Here is a 25,344-nt window from a genome sequence, read left to right on the forward strand (position 1 = left end):
GACTGACTATCTGACTGACTGACTGACTGACTGACTGACTAGCTAACTGACTGACTAACTATCTGACTGACTGACTGACTGACTGACTGACTAACTAACTGACTGACTGACTGACTAACTATCTGACTGACTAACTGACTAACTGACTGACTAACTATCTGACTAACTATCTGACTGACTGACTAACTAACTAACTGACAGACTGACTAACTATCTGACTGACTGACTAACTAACTAACTAACTAACTAACTGACAGACTGACAAACTAACTAACTGACTGACTGACTGACTAACTAACTAACTAACTGACTAACTATCTGACTGACTGACTGACTGACTGACTGACTGACTAACTAACTAACTAACTGACAGACTGACTGACTATCTATCTGACTGACTGACTGACTGACTAACTAACTAACTGACTGACTAACTAACTAACTGACTGACTGACTGACTGACTGACTGACTGACTATCTGACTGACTGACTGACTGACTGACTAACTATCTGACTGACTGACTAACTATCTGACTGACTGACTAACTAACTAACTGACTGACTGACTGGCTGACTGACTGACTGACTATCTGACTGACTGACTGACTAACTAACTAACTAACTGACTGACTGACTGGCTGACTGACTGACTGACTAACTATCTGACTGACTGACTAACGGACTGACTAACTAACTAATTAACTAACTAACTAACTGACTGACTGACTAACAGACTAACTGACTGACTAACAGACTGACTAACTAACTAACTAACTAACTGACTGACTGACTGACTAACAGACTAACTGACTAACTAACAAACTAACTAACTGACTATTTGACTGACTGACTGACTGACTAACAGACTGACTAACTAACTAACTAACTAACTGACTGACTGACTAACTGACTGATTGACTAACTATCTGACTGACTATCTGACTGACTGACTGACTAACTATTTGACTGACTGACTGACTGACTGACTAACTGACTGACTGACTGACTAACTGACTGACTGACTGACTAACAGACTAACTGACTGACTGACTGAGTGACTAACTGACTGACTGACTGACTGACTGACTAACTGACTGACTGACTGACTGACTAACTAACTGACTGACTAACAGACTAACTGACTGACTGACTGAGTGACTAACTGACTAACTAACTGACTGACTGAGTGACTAACTAACTGACTGACTGACTGACTAACTAACCAACCGACTAACTGACTAACAAACTAACTGACTGACTAACAGACTAACTAACTAACTGACTAACTAACTAACTAACTAACTGACCGACTGACTAACTAACCGACTGACTGACTAACTCACCAACTAACTAACAGACTAACTGACTAACTAACTGACTGACTGACTGACTAACAGACTGACTAACTAAATAATTAACTAACTGACTGACTGACTAACTGACTGATTGACTAACTATCTGACTAACTATCTGACTGACTATCTTACTGACTGACTGACTAACTATTTGACTGACTGACTGACTGACTAACTGACTGACTGACTGACAGACAAACTGACTGACTGACTGACTGACTGACTAACTAACTGACTGACTGACTAACAGACTAACTGACTGACTGACTGAGTGACTAACTGACTAACTGACTGACTAACTAACCAACCGACTAACTGACTAACAAACTAACTGACTGACTAAGACTAACTAACTAACTGACTAACTAACTAACTAACTGACCGACTGACTAACTAACCGACTGACTGACTAACTCACTAACTAACTAACTGACTGACTAACTAACTGACTAACTAACTAACTAACTAACTGACTAACTAACTAACTAACTGACTGACTGTCAGTCAGTCAGTCAGTTAGTCAGTTAGTTAGTTAGTCAGTTAGCTATTCAGTCACTTAGTTAGTCAGTCAGTCAGCCAGTTGGTTAGTTAGTCACTCAGTCACTCTGACTAATTAACTGACTAACAAACTAACTAACTAACTGACTAACTAACTAACTAACTGACTGACTGACTGACTGACTGACTGACTGACTGACAAACAGGGTTCTCAAAACTGCTAGCCTGACGTCCCAGAGCTATTATGTTGTCCATTTGGGCTACCAAAAATGAATCAACCCTGCCTACTGGGCTATCTTCAGTCTCACCTCCTCACATTCTGCACCCTGGAAATAAACGTAGCTGTCACATTCTCTACACTTGGATGGCGTGCGAAGTTTGCGCAGCCGATGGGTTTTTGCAGCTTTGGACAATCCCACGTTTCTGAACGGTCCAGTGGGAGCCACGATTTCTGGTTCAATCCCATTTATGCCTAAAACACAACAAACATAAAGACACATTAATAATAATAATTAATTATTACAATTAATAATTAATAAAAAAAAGTGTAAAGTTTGGTGTGTGTGATCAGAAAATAGATAGGAACAAATCTCAAAAATGTGCCATTTTTGTGTGGAGTTTGCAAGCTCTTCCCGTGTTAGCGTGGGTTTCCTCTGGGTGCTCCGGTTTACCCCACAGTCCAAACACATGCGCTATAGAGGAATTGATGAACTACACTGGCTACACTGCATGAGTGTGTGAATGAGTGTGTATGTGTGTTTCCCGGTACTGGTTGCAGCTGGAAGGGCATTCGCTGTGTAAGTTGGCAGTTCATTCCACTGTGGCGATCCCTGATTAATAAAGGGACTGAGCTGAAGGAAAATAAATGAAGGAACTGACTTGTAATCGATTACTTACTTTGTTCGAACTGGGTCATGGCACCATCTCTCTCCTCTAAATCTTCATTGGATGATAAAGTGGCCGCAGACACTGGCCTTGACGGCTTTGAGATGTCTCCTAAGATCAAAACATTAAACGATATTATTTTATTGAAGTGTTTTTACTCATTAATTGTATAAAGCTGACATTTTTTTACAGACCAGTGCTGTTGGTGGGAGAGCCCAGTCCACTTCCAGGACCAACACTGTCAGTGTCACTCAGTGTGGAGGGCCAGGACTTATGAGCCTGATGGTGATCCCGAACTACAGAGACAAAACAGCACACACTTCTTCACTATTTATTTTATTGTGCATGCAAATAGGGCTGGGCAATGATGTAAAAAAAAAATCTAATTTCACAATATAAGACATACGTCTCATATCCTGATAACAATATATATATATATATATATATATATATATATATATATATATATATATATATATATATATATATATATATATATATATATATATATCATTGATTATCAGGTCACACTTTACAATAAGGTTTCATTAGTTAATGTATTTACTAACATAAACATAATTGTACATCATTTATTAATTGTTGTTCAACATTTACTAATGCATTATTAACATCCAAATTCATGCTTGTTAACATTAGTTAATGCACTGTGAGTTAACATGAACTAACAATGAATGACTGTATTTTCATTGACTAACATGAGCAAATACTGTAATAAATGTGTTGTTTGTTGTTTGTTCATGTTAGTAAATGCATTAACTTACATCAACTAATACAACCTTACTGTAAAGTGTTACCGATTATCAATATACTGTATATATCAATGGTTATTATGATATAGTACCATTTCTGTCAATTAAATCAATGATATTTATTAACTACATATAAATTTATATATTTAAATTTATAAATTTATACATATATATTTTTTTTTACATTTTGAAGCATATACTCATTTATAAGTGATCATAATTCTCACTTTTATAAGAAAATGTAGAAATATAAAATAAATAATAATAAAATATTAAACACTTTTCAAAAACGAATGATAACAGATTCAACATAAAAATAAAAATATCCCTATATAACATGCAAAATGTTAACACCGTACTTTCTAGATTGCAACTTTCTCATGATGCTCTTCATGTTTCTGTCTGCATCCCATAATTTAATATTGCATGTATGTTAATTATAAAAAAGTATTAATGTAAATAATGCATTTCATGACAAAACAATATAAACAATTAAGCATAATAATATTAAACATTAGACTTTTTATTTTGTCCATACCGTATATAAATGGTTATATTGCACAACACTATATGCAATCATCAAAAAATTGGCTTCTGTTACACTTAGTTCAGGTTAATTTATAGGGTAAGACTGTGTTGTGTTGTGTGTGTTCTCTATAAAACATCTGTTTCTGTCTATTAGTTGTCTGTAACTTACCTTGACCTCGTCTTTGCTTAACCACAGTTCCTTCTCCAAACCCCGCCTCCTCAGGGGTGGTAGGAGCCTCACAGCTGTTTTGTCGCTGGTCATTGGACAGGCTGTTGTTCCGGGTACGAAGTAACTGCCTGATAGCAATAATAGAAATGCCCTTCATTAACAAATTGTCAAACATACAGTTGAAGTCCAAATAATTTGCCCTCCTGTGATTTTTTTCTCTTTTTCAAATGTTTGCCAAATGATGTTGACCGGATTTAGGAATTTTTCATAGTATTTCCTATAATATTTTTTCTTCTTAAGAAAGTCTTATTTGTTTTATTTCGCCTAGAATAAAAGTACTTTTTGATTTTTTTTAAACCCATTTTAAAGTCAATATTATTAGCCCCCTGTAGGAATTCTTTGTTCTGGATAGTCTACAGAACAAACCACTGTTATACAATGACTTGTCAAATTACCCTAACTCTACCCTAATTAACCTAGTTAATCCTTTAAATGTCACTTTAAGCTGTAAAGAAGTGTCTTTAAGAATATCTAGTCAAATATTTTTTACTGAAAAAATCTGCTCTCCGTTAGACAGAAATTGGGGAAAAAATAAACGAGCGATCTAATAATTCAGGGGGGCTAATAATTCTGACTTCAACTGTGTGTGTATATATATATATATATATATATATATATATATATATATATATATATATATATATATATATATATATATATATATATATATATTAGGGCTGTGCAATTAATCGAAAATCCGATTTTGATTTTGGCTTTTAACGATTATGAAAAACCATTAATCGAGATAAACAATATTTAGGATAAAGATATTTGTGTATATGCATTATTAGATTATTCAGTACTTGACTTAAAGCATTTACATACTGGTACTCTCTGATGAGTTGCAGTACTTATTTTATCATCACTTGTCTTTTATCATCATCTTTTTTTCCCCCAAAATATATTTATTGGGTTTTGTTTGAACTACAGAACAAAATACTTAAAAAAATAAATAAATAAAAATAAAAAGTGAAAAGATAAATGGTTAAAAATGTGAAAATAAATATGTAAATGAATGACAAATTCAATTGATAACAGTACATAATTAACAAATAAATAAATAATAACAATGTTCAGTGCATTTTTGTATCTTGCGTTTTACAGCTTTTATGTTGGGTCTTTACCTAATTGCCATTGCAAGGGGTTCTATTTCAAGCAAGATTAACACAGGGGACAATGGACACCCTTGCCATGTAAGTTGCTTGAATCTTAATAAAAAATGCTAAATGTAAGTAATTTAACAGTACTACCTAAAAAAATTGTAAAATAAAAATATAAAATAAAATTTTAATAAAGAGAAAAAACATTAAGTGAACCATAAAAGTTTATACATGTAGTTAAAATTTTGTAGTTTAATTGAATTTGTTGTCTTTCTGTTCCTAATAATAATAGGTGACCACACTTTTTAATAATATAATATAATATAATATAATATAATATAATATAATATAATATAATATAATATAATATAATATAATATAATATAATATAATATAATACAATATAATATAATATAATATAATATAATAAATATAATATAATAAATGTAATATAATGTAATATAATATCATATAATATCATATAATATAATAATTTATATAATATAATATAATCTAATGCGACACGATGGCTCAGTGTTTAGCACTGTTGCCCAACAGCAAGAAGGTCGCTGGTTCGAGTCCCTGGTGGGTCAGTTAACATTACTGTGCAAGTTTGCACTTTCTCCCTGTGTTCTCCCAGTCGGGTGCTCCAGTTTCCCCAACAGTCCAAACACATGCGCTATAGGGGAATTAAATAAACAAAATTTGCTGAAGTATATGAGTGTGTGTGTGTGTGTGTGTGTGTGTGTGTGTGTGTGTGTGTGTGTGTGAGTGAATGAGTGTGCATGGGTGTTTCCCAGTATTGGGTTGCAGCTAGAAGAGCATCCGCTGTGTAAAACATATGCTGGATAAGTTGGCGGTTCATTCCTTTGTGGCGAAATGAATAATAAAATAAAATAAAATAAAATATAATATAATCAAATATTATATAATAAAATATAAAATAATAAAATAAAATATAATAAGATATTATATAATAAAATATAATATAATAAAATATAATAAGATATACTATAAAATAATAAAATATAATAAAATATAATATTATAAAATATAATACAATATAATAAAATATAATTCAAAAAAATATAATAAAATATAATATAATATAATAAAATGTAATATAATATAATAAAATATAATATAATATAAAAAATATAATAAAATATAATATAATAAAATATAATATAATATAATATAATATAATATAATATAATATAATATAATATAATATAATATAATATAATATAATATATGTTCAATAAAACCAAATAAAAACTTATTAATTGTCAATATTTATTATTGTCTTAATTTCACTTTCAATAGTTTCGGGCAAACTTTCTCAACAATGCAATCCATTTTAAAAATAAAAAGCAGCCTTTTCCATTTAATAACTGCACTAAACCATATTTCAATTTTAGTTTATTTTGATTGCTATAATACTAAACATGCACAGTTTTTTCACAAGCTTTTCACAGAAGGAACAGTTTTATTGTCTTACTGGTGGCTGGAAGCAGAGTATGGCTCAAACTGGTACTGTAGAGGCCGTTCGGTGCGCAGCTGCAGGTTTTTGACGTACGCTGCATACTGCTGACCCGGATCAAACAGCTTGCAGCTCTCACACAGCGTCTGGAAATGCACCGGCAGTGCTGCGGTCTGCACATGCATTGTCTGATAATACGAGATGGTGCACTGGACAGATATGAAAAACAAAAACACACAGTCATCCATATTCACACACACCAGCAGCCCTGATCAGAGTGCAAGATTAAGATTAGAGTGTCCCAAATAGAGTATTTCAAATAAAATGTGATGGAGAATGTTTTTCCTGGTAGACTTTCAAAACAAGGGCGGCACAGTGGTTAGCACTGTGGCCTCACAGCAAGAAGGTCGCTGGTTCAAGTTTGCATGTTCTCCCCGTGTTGGTGTAGGTTTCCTCCGGGTGCTCTGGTTTCCCCGCACAGTCCAAACACATGCGATATAGGGGAATTGAATAAGCTTAATTGGCCGTAGTGTATGAGTGTGTGTGAATGAGTGTGTATGGGTGTTTCCCAGTACTGGGTTGTGGCTGCAAGGGCGTCTGATGTGTAAAACATATGCTAAATAAGTTGACGGTTCATTCCGCCGTGGTAACCACTGATTAATAAAGGGACTAAGCTGAAGCTGAATTGTGAGTGGAGTGAATTGTTTTGATTTCTGCATGCGTCTCACCGCTCGCAGGATCTGGTCCGTCTGTCTGATGAGCTCCTGGATCTGTTTTAACACGTTCACCTTCATGTCCTCCAGCTCCTGCTGTTGAGTCGTGGCATCAGCGATGCAGGTGCGATACGTGGCCTCAGCCTCCTCCGCCTGTAGACCAAAGGCAATACACACTTCATATTAGGGGTGCAAAAATACAGACTTCTTAGGGTTTGATTGAGTTTTTGGTTTCAGGGTCACGATACAGTTCAGTATATGATATACAGTTGAAGTCTGAATTATTAAGGTAACACTTTAGAATTATCTAAAGATATTAGATAGTTTAGAACTATCTGTTATAACTAGTTGATAGATCATTAATAAACTGTTAGTTAATGGGTTTTAAATGACTTGTTAAATAAAAGTTAATAGTTTGTTAATATTTATAACTGTGCCTTATAGATGACCAATAGATAACTTACAAGCTGTTAGTTGACTTGTTAACTGTATTTTAGTGATTTATAATTATACTTAATAAATTAGTAATAGATCATGAACAAGCTGTTGGTAAATTACTTACTAAAGACTCATTGAGTTTCAGTTAATAGTTTTTATACGTTATTGGGACGTTATTCTAAAGTTACAGCTATTCTTCATTAGAAGAATGTCCAGGATTTCAGACGATGTATTAACGTTATTAATTGGTTCTATAATAACATTATTCAAAACATTTTTATAACGCTTCAGTCTCATGTTATATTAATGTTCTTGGAATGTTATATAAACATTACTAGAACATTCCATGCACATTATGTTAATATTCTAAAAAAGCTTCCCTCAAATTCTCTGTAAGTTATAAAAACATTGAAGGTTCTTAGAATGTTCAAATTGTCCAGGTTTTCAGATAACGTAATAACGTTATTAATTGGTTAATGTAACGTTAATCAAAACATTTTTATAACTATTCAGTCTCATGTCAAATTAATGTTCTTACAATGCTTTTTACTTCATTAGATCAAATTAAGTTTCTCTCTCAATGTTCCATTTGATTAAAACATTATTTTAATAACGTTCCATTCTAACATTTAGACAACTTTTAAAGGGTCACGAAACACCAAAACACATGTTTTGAGCTGTTGACAGTCGTATATATGTCCCACACTGCTAAAAACACTATTAGGACACCTATATTTCACTAAAAAGTGTAAATTGGTTGTTTTCGCGTTATTTCAAGCAAATTCGTACTTCCGGTTTAAAAAGAATTTTTGAAGCTGCGTCACGGTCATGACATAATAGCGTATTCCAGCGTGCAGACTGGGCGTCTGTGCCAGAGTGAGTCTTATTACGTCTTACAGTGTGATGCATTAATGCATGAGTAAAGCTTGGTTGAAACCAATCAGCGCGCTCTATTGTGCAACTTCATTAATATTCATTACTGTCACAGTGTTTAGACGACAGAGACGCCACGTTGTGTTGGCAAAACAAGCGTGAAGTGTTGCTTTTATAGTTTGCTGCAGTTCAGTTTTGTTTTCATTTTCTCTCTGTGAGAGCTCAGACTCGCGTGTGGATTACAGTGTACGCGACGCGCGACAACAATAACTTACGTGTCTAAGGAAGATTATTGTTTACCTGAGAGCTGTTCTCATCTGCAAACGCAGAGATCCAGATTCGCTTGTAGTCTCTTCTTCATAAAGACGCGGCTCTAGTTACTGGTGATTGTCCTGTCTCTACAGATTTGGTAAGTGAGTGACCAGTGCTCTTTGTTTATTCAGTTTGTTCGTATCGAACAAACTATTGCATCGAGTGTAAACACGTTAGCACCACAACCAAAATTTAACCTCGTGTAGGATTTTCACCGCATTTTGTGACCGGAATAACACACGCGGCTTTCTGACGCTACCTGCTATGTGCATCTAAGTTTCCGGGAAATGCTGAGATTTTTTTCTCTCATTCGCCGTGCGGTATCAAACATTGCATGAAAAATACACGCTTAGAGTAGTTCCTCGAATCAAATATCTTGTTTGTCGCGAGGGGCATGAATGAATTCTCTGAATGAAAGACAGTTAAAGTCCACCATTTAATAATTTGGCAAATAATTCGACTACAGATTCCCATGTAAACACAGTCGCGTGCCCAAATAGACACTCCCACACCGTGCCTCTTTTCTTCCTTTGACACTCCCCCCTAAGCAGAGCTGGACACGCCCACTTTTCTGGCTTTTTCCAAAGTAGAGGTGTGAAAACACCCTGCTGAAACGAGGGGCTTTCATGGCCCTTTAAGCAATGTTATGGAATGTTCCAAGTGCATTCCCTGTAAGCTGGGTACACATTATTTTTTCTTGCCATGTTTCTTTATTGCACTAAACAATAAAGTTAATTACTTCATTGCATTAAACTTTAACACTACTGCAAGGTTACATGGAAAATAACAGTAACTAAAACAGATGATGTCAATCTGTTAAACACTGTTTGCTTCCCAAATCTGACCACAAATGCACAGTCACACTCCCTTTACACGAAATGTGTTGCATGTTAGGTCACTTCCTGTTTGATTTCACTGACCTTGTTGCGTGCTTCCTCTTCTAGTCGTCTCTTCCTGTCCAGAGCTTTAGTGGTTGAGCCGCTTCCTGTTCCGCTTTGTTCCTCTTCCACCTTATTGGCTACTGTCCTGGCTCTCTCGTACTCCTCACAGCGGCTCATGTACAGCTGACGGGCCTTACGCAGGTTACTCTCCGCATCAGCCTGACCAATAATACAAGACAATACACAACTCTATTATTGCTGACGCTAAATAAAGGTGAATACAGCCGAATACAGACAAAATGATTCGACCTCCTGTGAATTTTTTGGTCTTTTCCAAATATTTCCCAAGTGCTGTTTAACAGAGAGAAACATTTATAAACACATTTATAAACATAACATTTTTAATAACTACATTTATAAGGACTAATTTCTTTGCTATGATGACAGAACATAATATTATACCAGTTATTTTGTTGGATACTAAAGCTGAAAGTGCAGTTTAATATTACACACATGCTCTGACCAGTCACATACACTGACACTCCTCCAATTTTACTCTGAGCAATACAGGTATTAGTGGTGTTATTCTAATGCAATTTATTAATTTTTTTAATTTCACCCTGCATGCAGTAAGCGCAGGGGTGTCAAACTCAATGCCTGGAGGGCCGAAGCCCTGCACAGTTTAGTTCCAACCCTGCTCCAACACACTTACCTGTAGGCATCAAACAAGCCTGAAGGACTCAATTAGTTTGATCAGGTGTGTTTAATTAGGGTTGGAACTAAACTGCAGAGCTGCGGCCCTTTTGGAACGGAGTTTGACACCTGTGCAGTAAGGCATCGCAACTCAGGGCAATATCTCAATTTTGTACAGCAGATTTTATGTCTTTTCGACGCCGTAGATGATAAATATACACATTTATTGTTATCCGTTTTTCAGTAAATATAGGTAATATATTTTGGTGCATTTGAACAAAACAGATTAATTACACAGATATATTCATTAAAATTCATTCATTCATTCATTTTCTTTTAGGCTTAATCCCTTTATTAATCTAGGGCCGCCACAGCGGAATGAACCGCCAACATATCCAGCATATGTTTTACGCAGCGGATGCACTTCCAGCTGCAACCCATGACTGGGAAATCTATACACTTACATTTACTACAGACAATTTAGTTTACCCAATTCACCTATAGCGCATGTGTTTGGACTTGTGGGGGAAACTGGAGCACCCAGAAAAAATACACGCCAAAACAGGGAGAACATCCAAACTCCATGCAGAAATGCCAACTGAACCAGACAAGACTTATTTATTAAAATAATATTTAATAATAAAAAGAAATTCTAATTTAAAAAATTTTAAAATGTATATTTTTGTCACCAAATATCTATAAATAGAAAGATAACACATTCAAATTCATGCAAAATGTTGCAAAAAAAAAAAACTAAAATCTAAAAAAATTTCAACTAAATTTTATATTTTTTTGTTTCTTTTTTAAAAACATTTTTAATCAAATTTTTTCCCTAAAATATAAATTTGGGTGTACTAATTTTGAATCTTTATCATGTTATTTTGTTAGATTTGGCTTCAGTACTGACTAATCTAATGTATATGCAGAAATTTAATATTGTGAAGCTTCCTATAGAAAATACTTGTTTAAAAGATGTGAGAGGGGTCAACTCATATATGCTGAGCACTATCAATATATATATTGACATATATATATATATTTTGATCCAGACAAACTTCATTCCAGACAAACTCAAATGTTGTTGCCTAAAATTAAACTTTCTCCAGGAGAAATATTATGATAGGGAATGCTGTGAAAATTTCCTGTTAAAAATCCCCTGGGAAATATTTAAAACAGAGTGAAAGTTTTACAGGAGGGCAAATAATTTTGTCTTCTTCTGGCAGGGTTGTGTTGTGTTTTTGTGGTTGGTGGTGATTGTCTACCAGTTTTCTCTTGGCCCTCTGCCACTGCTCTTTAATGTCTCTGCGCTTCTTCTCGTGCTCCTGTCTGCGCTGCGTCATTGGCTGAATAGGAGAAGGAGAGAAAGAAGTAAGCTTTGGTTTATTGCATTTCATTAGAATTATACTTGGGTTAACACCTGACAAGAACATATCTATGTTATCCAAAATTCTGAATGAAAAACAGATATGAGAACTGAAAAAGTCTAAACTATATTGAGAACAATGCATGAAAACAAATCTTTTTAGCTCTCCTTTTACATTTTATTAAATTATGTACAGTGCATCCGGAAAGTATTTATAGTGCTTCACTTTTTCCTCATTTTTTATGTTAAAGCCTTATTCCAAAATGGATTAATTTGATTTATTTCCTCAACATTCTACACACAATCCCCCATAATGACAATGTGAAAAAAGAGTTTTTGAAATTGTTGCAAATTTATTAAAAATAAAAAGCTGAAAATCACATGTACATCAGTATTCACAGCCTTTGCTCAATACTTTGTTGATGCACCTTTGGCAGCGATTACAGCCTCAAGTCTTTTTGAATATGATGCCATTAGCTTGGCACACCTGTCTTTGGGAATTTTTGCCCATTCCTCTCAAGCTCTATCAGGTTGGATGGGAAGCGATGGTGTACAGCCATTTTCAAATCTCTCCAGAGATGTTCAATAGGATTTATCTCTGGGCTCTGGCTGGGCCACTCAAGGACATTCACCGAGTTGTTGTGAAGCCACTACATTGATATTTTGACGGTGTGCTTTGGGTCATTGTCCTGTTGGAAAATGAACCGTGGCCCCAGTCTGTGGTCAAGAGCACTCTGAAGCAGGTCTTCATTCAGGATGTCTCTGTACATTGCTGCATTCATCTTTCCCTCTATCCTTACTAGTCTTCCAGTTCCTGCTGCTGAAAAACATCCCACAGCATGATGCCAACACCACCATGCTTCACTGTAGGGATGCTATTAGCCTGGTGATGAGCGCTGCCTGCTTTTCTCCAAAGAGTTCAATTTTAGTCTCATCAGACTAGAGATTTTAGTTTCTTATGGTCTGAGAGTCCTTCAGATGCTTTTAGGCAAATTCCAGGCGGGGAGTGTTTTCCGTCTGGCTACTCTATCATACAGGTCTGATTGGTGGATTGCTGCACAGATGGTTGTCCTTCTGTAAGGTTCTCCTCTCTCCACAGAAGAACGCTGAAGCTCAGACAGAGTGACCATCGGGTTATTGATCACCTCCCTGACTAAGGCCCTTCTCCCATAATCACTCAGCTTAGATGGTCGGCCAGCTCTAGGAAGAGTCCTGATGGTTCCAAACATCTTCCACTTACGGATGATGGAGGCCGCTGTGCTCATTGGAACTTTCAGAGCAGCAGAAATGTTTCTGTAAGCTTCCCCAGCCTTGTGCCTAGAGACAATCCTGTCTCGGAGGTCTACACACAGTTCCTTTGTCTTCATGCTTGGTTTGTGCTTTGACATGCACTGTCAACCCTGGGCCCTTATATAGACAGGTGTACGCCTTTTCAAATCATGTCCAATCAACTAAATTGAAAATAGGTGAACTCAAATGAAGCTGCTGAAACATCTCAAGAATGATCAGTGGAAACAGAATGTACCTGAGCTCAGTTTAGAGCTTCACGCCAAAGGCTGTGAATACTGATGTACATGTGATTTTTCAGCTTTTTATTTTTAATAAATTTGCAACAATTTCAAAAAACTCTTTTTTCACATTGTCATTATGGGGGATTGTTTGTAGAATGTTGAGGAAAAAAATGAATTTAATCCACTTTGGAATAAGGCTGCAACATAAACAAATGTGGAGAAAGTGAAGCGCTATGAATACCTTCCGGATGCACTGTGTGAGTGTGTGTGTGTATATAATAATGTATGTACAAACTGTTTGTACAAATAACAAATATACTTTTTAAAACAATATTTTAGTCACCAAACATCTTTAGAAACAGAACGATAATACATTTATATTCATGCTAAATATTGGGGAAAAAATTATAAATTGCAAAATTTTATCAAATTTTAATATATTTGATTTTTCCTATTTTTAAATTTTTGATTTAATATTTTTACTTAACATAAATCTGGGCAAATTTAAGGGCCGTTATCATAAGTTATTTTGCTAGATTAGCTCCATATATATATATATATATATATATATATATATTATGTTTAAATAATAAATATAAACTTTGTTTAATATTTAATGATATTTACTTTAAAATTTGCAAGGGGACATTATTTTTGTTAGACATAACATTGTTTAACCCACTAATGCAAAACATATCTTCGCAGTGTCATTTTGCTGTAACATGTCACCTGTAGGAAGGAGTGTGTGTAGATGTTGTTTGTGGTCTGCTGTAAACCGCAGCTCTGCTCAGAGTCCTGCTCCAGAGCCAGAGAGAAGATGGACAGCAGAGGCATGTGATCCTGAGAGAAACAGAGAAAACTACTATAAGAAAACTCACTTACTATAAACACACGACATCAATGTAGAATCAGCAACACTTTGAGAAACAGCTCATACTCATAATTCTGTATTTACATAGAACATAATCATTCAATCATTAATGACCTATTCAAATTCACAATGCCTGATGCTTTTACATCATACACTTTAAAAGTGTTACTTTAGGCTGCAGAAATACTACTAAACACACCCATTGGGTGGCATAATTATGTACCTGTATGATGTTTTGTTTGCAGGACTGGTAGAGTCTCTGGAGACCTTTAGAAAACTCGTTCTCTGTGACAAAAAATATGTAATAATATATGTAAAAATTATTCATACTGCATTCATATAAGGAGTTCACAAAATCACCAATAGAGTGTTTTCACAATGCATCATCAGTCGACTGTATTGGAGGCACAAAATATAAACAAAGCAACTGAACTGACCAAAACTGGCATTATTTTGCACATTACTGCTGCTGAGATGATCAATTATTGTCATATTTTGGCCTGTACTAATAGGTTAGACTGTCATTATAAATATATCATGATTATAAAGGTTTCAGGCGATGCAGTGGTGCAGTAGGTAGTGCTGTCGCCTCACAGCAAGAAGGTCGCTGGTTCGAGCCTCGGCTCAGTTGGCGCTTTTGTGTGGAGTTTGCATGTTGTGTGTTTGCGTGGGTTTCCTCCGTGTGCTCCGGTTTCCCCCACAGTCCAAAGACATGCAGTACAGGTGAATTGGGTAGGCTAAATTGTCCATAGTGTATGTGTGTGAATGAATGAGTGCGTATAGATGTTTTCCAGTGATGGGTTGCGGTTGGAAGGGATTCCACTGCGTAAAACTGCGTAAAACACTGCGTAAAGTTGGCGGTTAATTCTGCTGTGGCGACCCCGGATTAATAAAGAGACTAAGCAGAAAAATAATGAATGAATGAATTAAGTTTCATGTTTGAAAAATGCATGTCAAGAAACAGCAGACAGATGTAGTGAATGTGCAGTGTGTGATTACCGAGAGCAATTCTCTTGTCGACGTAGTTGATGATGTCCTTCATGTATTTGGCGATGGATTTGGAGTAACTCAGAGCCGAGTCGACGCCGCCTTCACTGCGCTGCAGGAGAATATCCACCTCCTGAGGACTGACTGCGGACACGCAACAACAAACCAACAGATTTTTATTTAGATTTTTTAAGCCAATAAAATAGAGGCCAAACAAATAAAAATAGAAAAAATAATAAATAAATTCAGAAAATTATATGGAGTTTGGTATAAAAAACAAACAATTAAATAAAAAAAATGATTATTTACCACAGTGGTCACCAAACTTGTTCCTGGAGAGCCGGTGTCCTGCAGATTTTAGCTCCAACCCTAATCAAAAACACCTGAACAAGCTAATCAAGCTCTTACTAGGTATACTTGAAACATCCAGGTAGGTGTGTTGAGGCAAAATGGAGCTAAACCCTGCAGGGGCACCGGCCCTCCAGGACCAGGATTGGTGACCCCTGATTTACCAGGACCCCAAGCATTATTCAGACTTAATTGAACAATACACGTGTTGAAAATGGTTAACATAAGTAATGTATACTAACCAGGGGTGCGTTTCCAAAAACCATCATTAGTCAAATAAGGTTACAAGTTCCGCCATTACAAACATAATTTGTGGATTTGGCGTTTCCCAAATCCATCGTTCCAACAAACATTCACAAACTCTAAACTTGTATGCTTGCAACTACACCTCTGGAGCTGTAGTTAGACGCATAATTCCTGGTTGTGCTCTATTCCCAGTTATCCTCCCTATGCCCTGTTCATTAAGCAGGTTCCAACATTTAAACTTGGAAAAAAAAGGCATTAAGGTCATCTCTCTGATGTGTAATTTGCTTTCATAGTGTTTTTACAGTTCAGTTTTAACGATCTTCATATTGACAATTGTGCTCCCTTCGCAGTGCACTTTAAAATCATTCATGCCATTTTGAACGCAGCCGTGCCTCATGACGAAAGCTATAGGTGACCTGTTATTTAAAAGCAGTCTAGCATTCATTAATGGTTTTAATTTATAGGTTATTTATTAAGAAATCTATCTGTACTGTAGGACTATATGATATATAATTGTTATCATAATTAAGTAGGATTTTTTTGATTCATTCATTCATTCATTTTCTTGTCGGCTTAGTCCCTTTATTAATCCGGGGTCGCCACAGCGGAATGAACCGCCAACTTTTCCAGCAAGTTTTTACGCAGCGGATGCCCTTCCAGCCGCAACCCATCTCTGGGAAACATCCACACATACACTCGTACACTACGGACAATTAAGCCTACCCAATTCACCTGTACCGCATGTCTTTGGACTGTGGGGGAAACCGGAGCACCCGGAGGAAACCCACGCGAAGGCAGGGAGAACATGCAAACTCCACACAGAAACGTCAACTGAGCCGAGGTTCGAATCAGCGACCTTCTTGCTGTGAGGCGACAGCACTACCTACTGCGCCACTGCCTCGCCGGATTTTTTTCATTTATTAATAAATAGCCTACTGTAAATTACAACTATTAACGATTTATATATATATATATATATATATATATATATATATATATATATATATATATATATATATATATATATATATAAATATATATATATATATATATATATATATATATATATATATATATATATATATATATATATGAAAATAAATATATATATATATATATATATATATATATATATATATATATATATATATATATATATATATATATATATATATATATATATATATATATATATATATATATATTTCAATTCAAGAATTCACATTTAGATAATGCTTGACTGTAATAGCAGGTTTGGCATGCTGTCCCGGGAGAGAACCCTGAGCTCGGAGATAGATGAGCCCAAGGTCCCCGCGTCTGGTCAATGAGCATTAGGAGGGATACGAGATCAGGTATTTTTTGAGAGCCCCCAGTTCGTTTCTTACCTATAATTTGGTTAATACGGTGGTTCTAATTGATTCAGTATGTATGCGTTAAGTGCGTGTTACTGTTATTACAACTACAATAGGTTTTAGACTGTAGGAGGAAACCGGAGCACCCGAGGAAAAACCAACGTGAACACGAGGAGAACATGCAAACTTCACACAGGGAGTGCCGACTGGCTCGATTAGAACTTGAACCATTGGCCCTCCCGCTGTGAGGCAGCAGCACCAGCCACTGAGCCTCCGTGTCACCCGAACATAGAATTGTGGAGGAGGGAGAAGGGAAGGATAGAGAAGGGGGGTTTTCAAAACGAAGATATGGAATGAAGTTTAGGCAGAATATTTATAGTAATTCTGGAATGATTTAATAGGCTGGCTAATGATTAGCGATGAGGATCAGCTGTAGTCAATCATATCATGTGCTCCTCTCGAAATTAGTTTGTAAAACGTTACCTAACATGGAAAGCGAGTGCATGTTTTTTTACCAAAACTATTATTGAATTTTTGTTAAGGGCGTGTAAAACAATATAATTTGCACAAAAATTAATTAACATGTAGTTAATTAACTACCCCCCACCCCCCTACACACACACCCTTGTTTAAAGCATCATTATGGATGTTATACGTTAACTAACGTGTTTCTACTGATGGATCTGCATCAAAGCAACTATGGCAGGCATGTCCAAACTCAGTCCTGGAGGGCTGGTGCCCTGCATAGTTTAGCTCCAACTTCCTCTAATACACCTGCCTGGAAGTCTAGTATACCTAGAAAGACCTTGATTAGCTGGTTAAGGTGTGTTTAATTGGGGTTGGTACTAAAATATGCAGGACACCGACCCTCCAGGACCGAGTTTGGACACCCCTGAACTACGGCTTTGGGAAACACTCGTCACTACATTGTTCTTTCCTCATACAATGCATCGTACTATGATAATTCAGTCGCGAGTTACGTTGTTGTTTAGGAAATGCACCCCAGGATGCTCCTACATTATTAAGTAAAACTGAAACTAGAAGCATATTAAAATAAATAAAGGCAACATAATGAGCAATTGACTCACTGCAGTCCTGCTGGTCGTATTTTCCTCCTCCTTCAGGGCCCTGACCTGAAGACAACCTGTACAGATCCTCCATCGACTGCGCACACACACACACACACACACACACACACACACACACACACACACACACACACACACACACACACACACACACACACATCTTCATAAGAGAAAATGAACACAACCTGTTTCAACTGATGTGCACTAAAGCACTGTAAACACACTTGATGTAGTGTTTGCGGCTGAGGTCAGCATCAGACACATGCGGTGAGATTGTAGTTTAATCACTTCCTCCTCTGAGGCATGTTGGGTACATTTGGATTTTCTGCTGCAGTATTACTTCATCTTATAGTAAATGACAATAATATTGAAGAGCCACTTATTGGATTAAAACTCTGCCTGTTTTGTGCCAGAAAACATACGTTGCTTTTGTTTGTCAGCTTGTAGTGACACCAAATCCATTTTATAGCTCATTTTCTCGACTGATATTGAAATCTCAACACTCATCCACAGCTCCATGGTAAAATATGTTGACGTATTTAGGGAAATGTGTCTTGTGGACAGCTGAAATGATTGATACATCAGCGGTGTTATTCTAAGAAATGTGTCTTGAAGAATCACTTCAGCAGAGAGTCTGTAAAGAGGTGTGGAGGAAACTAAACGCTTACGAGACAACACAGGAAACGGCCCACACACAAACACACACACACACACACACACACACACACACACACTCACCCTGCTCTTCTCAGTGGGTGGCAGGGACAGTAGAGTAGTGCTGTCAATCTCTCCCATCAGCAGCTCTGAAACACTGATGGCAAGAGAAAACACTGATCAGAAATAAACAAACACACACACACACACACACCTCTCAAATTAAATCAAGCATATAAAGTGAATATGGAGCAGCTCAAACTGTGGTATGTGTACCACTTGTGCTACGCAGGCTTCCTTCTATTGGTATGCAGAGGAATCGCTGAATAATTAAAGAAAAAAAATGAACACAATTTTATCCCTTTAACGTGTACGATAACACTGACGTGATCAGTAAACTGATTCTAATAGGCTAAACTTTTTATTTTATTTTCAATTGTCTGATGTGTTCTATCATTTGAAGCTAATTTTCTTCCCCATATTTGCAACGGTTGTTGTGGGCGTATCCCGTATTTATTTCTCCCAATGTAGACAGGTATAGTTCAATCACTTGCTTTTCTGACACACAAAACCTACTCTAACCCACAGTAAGCAGATCTAATTTCTCATTTGAATATTTAAATCCAATTTGATTATTTAAAATGCACGCTAATGTTTATATTTAAAAGATATACAAATAAGTCATATATACATGCAACTTATATTTCAAAAATTATCAAAAAGAGTTGATGAATATGATGACATACAGTATAGCCTATATTTATGAGGTCCAAACAACATTTCCAGGTTTTGATAAATAGGCTACTTTATGATAATACTTTACCTTTAAGTACAGCAGTTGTCTTTTTACTTTTTAAGAACAGTGCCGTTTTTAGTAACTTTTAAAAGTACATTTTAATTTAAACATTAACGTTTTATTTATTTTTTTTACTTGAAAGCGCATCAGTGCTAATGTTCAAACTATTTATAATGGTTAAAGAGGCTGACAATAATAAATATTCATAATAATAGTAATTAATCTGCCTAGTTTTTGAACTGTGCAGAGCTTTAGCTGCTTAATTAGGTCAACTACGCTACTGTATTTCAATACCGGTCAATATGGTGGTACTTGAAGAGAATTTTTTTCTGAGGTGGTACTTGGTGAAAAATGTTTGAGAACCACTGGCCTAGAACATTTTGACATATTTTACTTTGAGTTTATATTGATATCACAGCTTATTTTCTTGCATTTATTTTAGCTCAGTATGTAAGACCTTTGAGTTATTGAGACTTCAAGACAGAACCATGGAAGATATTAAAATAAGTTTGATCTTATCATCATTCTAAGATAAAATCAGCATCTGCAAAACAGTCAAGCTTTCATATTAGAGAGTCTTGAGACTCCAAAGAGACAGGAAAAAAAAAACAGGTTTACATTTATTCAAGTTACAGAGCCAGCAATAATCTAAATTTAGAGAGACGCTACAATAATTTATATACGCTGGAAAAATAAGTGACATATATCATCTATTGCTGTTGCATTTGCAGGTATTTGATTAAAAGCACCTGTTAAAAACATAAAAAAGAAACAAATATTATTATTAGTAACCTTATTTGCTAAATTTTAAAATAAATCATATAATTAAATAAAAAATATATTTTTAAAATATAAGGTAATATGTTTACTCAATATTTTATTTAGATACAATTACAATTTAAAATTGAATTAGTGATAATAATAAATATAAATGCAGATATTCATTCATTAATTTTCTTGTCAGCTTAGTCCCTTAATTAATCCGGGGTCGACACAGCGGAATGAACCGCCAACTTATCCAGCAAGTTTTTTTACGCAGCGTTTTTTTTTATGCCCTTCCAGCCGCAACCATCTCTGGGAAACATCCACACACACACACACTCATACACTACGGACAATTTAGCAGCGGATGCCCTTCCAGCCGCAACCCATCTCTGGAAAACATCCACACACACACACACACTCATACTCTACGGACAATTTAGCTTACCCAATTCATCTGTACCACATGTCTTTGGACTGTGGGGGAAACCGTAGCACCCATAGGAAACTAACGCGAAGGCAGGGAGAACATGCAAACTCCACACAGAAACGCCAACTGAGCCGAGGTTCGAACCAGCGACCCAGCGACCTTCTTGCTGTGAGGCGAACGTGCTACCCACTGCGCCACTGCCTCGCCCAAATGCAGATAACAGCATTTTATTTAATATTATTTACTCATTCATTCACCTTCGCTTCAGTCTCTAATTCAGGAGTTGCCACAGTGGAATGAACTTTTCCAGCATATGTTTTACACAGCGGATGCCCTTTCAGACGCAAAACAGTATTGGGAAACACCCATACACTCTCACATTCACACACACACACTCATACACTACAGCCAATTTAGTTCATCAACTTCCCAATAGCGCATGTGTTTGGACTTTAACCGGAGCACCTGGAGGAAACCCACGCCAACACTGGGAGAACATGCAAACTACACACAGAAATGACAACTGACCCAGCCAGGACTCAAACCAGCGATCTTCATGCTGTGAGGCGACAGTGCTAACCAACTAGCCACCGTGCCACCATATATTATTATTTCATTTATATAATTAATTATATATTTTAAAAGTAATTACGTAATTATATTTAATTCAACTATATGTTTAACCTTTAATAATATAAACAGGCAGGAGGTGAGTGTGCAAAAACATAAATGCAAATTTGTTTCAAATACTATTTACAAAGTATATTATATTACAATTGAATTAATTATATTTAATACATCAACATTTTAACATGTAAATGAGCACATAATGAGTGTGCATTATTATAAATGCATATATTTATTAAATATAATTTCTTAAATATATACACACACACACACATATATATATTTATAATAATTATTTATAATAATTATATATATAATTATATATATATATATGTATATATATATATATATATATATATATATATATATATATATATATATATATATATAAAATTACATTTAATTCAATTTTTTATTAAATTTAATTCTTTTTAATACAACTATATTTGAACTTAAATACATTCATCAATGTATTGTTCGTGGTTTATTCATGTAAGTAAATACATTAGCATTTATTAATGTTCCATTGTTTAAAGTGTTACTAAATACAGTATATAATGTTTACTTTATTAATAGACAATACATTAACATTTTTGGTGCAATACAATCTATCTGTGAAATAAATATTCATATAATTAAATATGGTTTGGGCTTTTAATTCTGATTGCTTTGAAATAAAATATGAGTATGTTAATGAGTGTGTAATGAGTGTGAAAGCAGACTGTTGGGTCTTACTTGCTGCTAAAGGCTACAGCAATGGTCTCAATGGCCTTCTCAAAGTCTTTCTTCTGAGCGTCAGTGGTGCCTTCATAACTGAACCCTGACAAACATGGAGAAGAGAACAACTTCACACTGCGTCCAAAACAAACATGTGCTTCTGCTTTAATAACAAATAAAACTAGAAGTCACATCACTTAAAGAGGAAAGAGACCTAGTCAGAAACTGTGTGACTGGTATAGAAAGTCTGGGCTCTTGTTGGTGACAATGTGGCTTGGCCAAAAAATACAGCCCTTTTGGTATGAAATAGTGATTAAAATAAAAAACAGAAGAATTGAACTGCAAAAAATGCTAGTCTTACTAACGGTGTGTTCACATTAGAAGTGGCACATGCGAATAAACTGCGATGTTCGCATGTAAATAAGCACGTGAACATTTTGAGCTTCATTCGAGTGGCAAATTCACTTCCCCATAGACGTAGATTTGCATTATGGACAGGGCTTCTGTTTGCCTGGTGACTCTAGCTCCATTGTTAACTGGCTAACATGGATGTCTGAGTCCACTAGATCCCCTCAGAGGTGCACCCAGCTCTGTGGGTTCATCAACTCCTCCAGAAAGTATACCTGGATGATGTAGGCTTTCAGCGGTGCTTCAGTCTGAGCCGAGCCCAGTTTGATGAGCTGTTTTCTGGTGTCGGCAAAGGATTTCCCCTCAGGACACCAATAACGGGCATTACATCATAATCACGCCCCTACAAGAGAAAGCTCCTGATTGGTCAACGCGGCACGATTCGCGTGAAATGCGCGACATGTGCTTTAAGCACATCAAACGTGCAAAACACTCAACTCGCGCTGCTTTACTCGTGCAAGTTGCACCACCAGATGTCTATTTGCGTCTTTGCATTGAATTAACATGTAAATCACTCACGCTTGACGCTTCATCCGCATCTGGTGTGAATGCAGCATTCGAGTTTGTGTCTTGTTTCAAGTCCAAATATCTGAAACTTCTTAATTTAATAAGAATTTCCTAGACAAGCATAAACATTGTCTTGTTTTTAGAATAAGTGAAAAATAAGTTAATTATAACTTGAAAAAACCACAATAATCTGCCAACGATGTAAAAAAAATAAGGTTATTCTAAGCTAAAAAACAAGATTATTTGTTTTTGTTTGAAAGAAGTGGGTAACCACTTGTTTCAAGCAACAACAACAAAAAGAAAACACTTAATTATGGGCTGCGTCCGAAACCACATACTTCCATACTATATAGTACGTTAAAATCAGTATGTGAGCCGAGTAGTATGTCCGGATTCATAGAATTCGAAAATCAGTATGCGAGAAGTGCCCGGATGACTTACTACTTCCGGCGAGATTCTAGAGTGCGCATCCCATGCATGCTGCGCTATCCCATGATGCCCCGCGAGAGAATTCATGAATAGGAGTAAAGTGACGCAATTGACGCAGGCAGGTCACGTGATCATGACAAAATGGCGAATGTCGTACGTCCGAATTCCATTCATACTTTTCACGTTCATACTTTATAGAACGCACTTTTCTAACGGCCGAATAGTACGTTTAAATTCACATGCAGTACTTACTGAGTAGTAGGCGGTTTCGGACGCAGCCTATGACTCATTTCCAAAAACAAATCTTGAAAATGCTTCTTAATTTAAGAATTAATTAATATAAAATATATAAATGAAAGATTAAAAAAATTAAAGAAATGTCACTTTTTAAAAACATGTACAATACTGAAATATACATTGCTTAACACCCCTCACAAATCTCTAATTTAATTGAATATTTACTATAGAAAGCTTTACAATATTATATGTGTGCATATACATTAGATTAGTCAGTACTGAAGCCAAATCTGGAGCTAATCTAACAAAATAACATGAAAAAGGTTTGAAATGAGCTCACCCAAATTTATATGTCAGGGAAAAAATATTAAATAAAACAGCAACATTTAGGAGAAGCAAAAATGTCTTCAATTTCCGAATGTCTTCGGGGTTTTTTTTCTAATTTTTTGCATTAATTTAAATGTATTATCTAAAAATTTCTAAGGATGTTCAGTGCCTAAAGTATTATTTTGATAAATATCTGTTTAATGTTTAAAAGTACCAATATATATTACCCATATTTGCAGAGAAATGGATAAGAATCTTCATTTTAATAACTGGGTGTACTCAATTTAGCTCAGCACTTTATACTGAATATTGCAATTCAGGCAAAAAAATAGCACAATTTTCTGTCCTCATCACACAGCACTAGTGAGAGTGTTTAGGGTGTTGAATATGATGAGGACTGACCTTTGACCTTAGAGATGAGTGTTCCTGCTGCAGTGAGCGTCTCCACAGTGTTCAGCAGAGGGTATGTGCTGATCACCTGCCGCAAAACACGCAGAACTTCCCCTAAACACTCATGAACGGCTGGACGGCTGCGCGGCTCCTCTTTCACTGCGCAAACACATGAGAAATAACACAACAGATTCAAATATACAAAACTGAAAACATGTGCATTGTGTATAGTTCATCACAATTTATATATACTGTATATATATATATATATATATATATATATATATATATATATATATATATATATATATATATATATATATATATACACTATATATATGTCACCATACTCTTATAACTTCTGTTTTTAAATAAAAACATTACAAACACATTTGTTCACTTTTTAATTTATTTCACATTTACTGGAGAAAATATTTATATTTACTGTATGTTGTATACATGATAATACACTATTGTGCTTGTTTTTAATAGTATTCAACAAAAAAAGAATGAAGAAAGCTGTTTGAATATGAGTT

General features: G+C 35.5%; 2 protein-coding genes across 6 annotated transcripts in view; both read right to left on the reverse strand.

The window, feature by feature from the left end:
- Positions 1-25,344, reverse strand: part of btbd2b (BTB domain containing 2b) — a 1,074,195-nt gene that overhangs the window by 172,956 nt on the left and 875,895 nt on the right. The window lies entirely within an intron of this gene.
- arhgap45a (Rho GTPase activating protein 45a) overlaps positions 1-25,344 on the reverse strand; it is a 64,923-nt gene that overhangs the window by 10,676 nt on the left and 28,903 nt on the right. For 4 of the 5 annotated variants that reach the window (XM_087241648.1, XM_087241647.1, XM_087241646.1 and 1 more), the window contains exons 3-17: positions 24,821-24,967; positions 22,529-22,613; positions 19,263-19,335; positions 18,525-18,600; positions 15,503-15,634; positions 14,727-14,788; positions 14,362-14,472; positions 12,021-12,101; positions 10,105-10,284; positions 7,577-7,714; positions 6,867-7,057; positions 4,206-4,333; positions 2,933-3,034; positions 2,751-2,849; positions 2,162-2,325 (exon numbers count right to left, since the gene is read on the reverse strand). In XM_087241648.1, coding sequence (XP_087097774.1) covers positions 2,162-2,325; positions 2,751-2,849; positions 2,933-3,034; positions 4,206-4,333; positions 6,867-7,057; positions 7,577-7,714; positions 10,105-10,284; positions 12,021-12,101; positions 14,362-14,472; positions 14,727-14,788; positions 15,503-15,634; positions 18,525-18,600; positions 19,263-19,335; positions 22,529-22,613; positions 24,821-24,967 — 1,769 coding nt within the window. Of the gene's footprint in view, positions 1-2,161; positions 2,326-2,750; positions 2,850-2,932; positions 3,035-4,205; positions 4,334-6,866; positions 7,279-7,373; positions 7,715-10,104; positions 10,285-12,020; positions 12,102-14,361; positions 14,473-14,726; positions 14,789-15,502; positions 15,635-18,524; positions 18,601-19,262; positions 19,336-22,528; positions 22,614-24,820; positions 24,968-25,344 lie in introns of those variants that run through there. The other variant, XM_087241649.1, reaches the window with a different exon arrangement.

Source organism: Danio rerio, chromosome 2 (assembly GCF_052040795.2).
Source record: "Danio rerio strain M-AB ecotype USA chromosome 2, GRCz13ab, whole genome shotgun sequence".
Taxonomy (NCBI): Eukaryota; Metazoa; Chordata; class Actinopteri; order Cypriniformes; family Danionidae; genus Danio; species Danio rerio.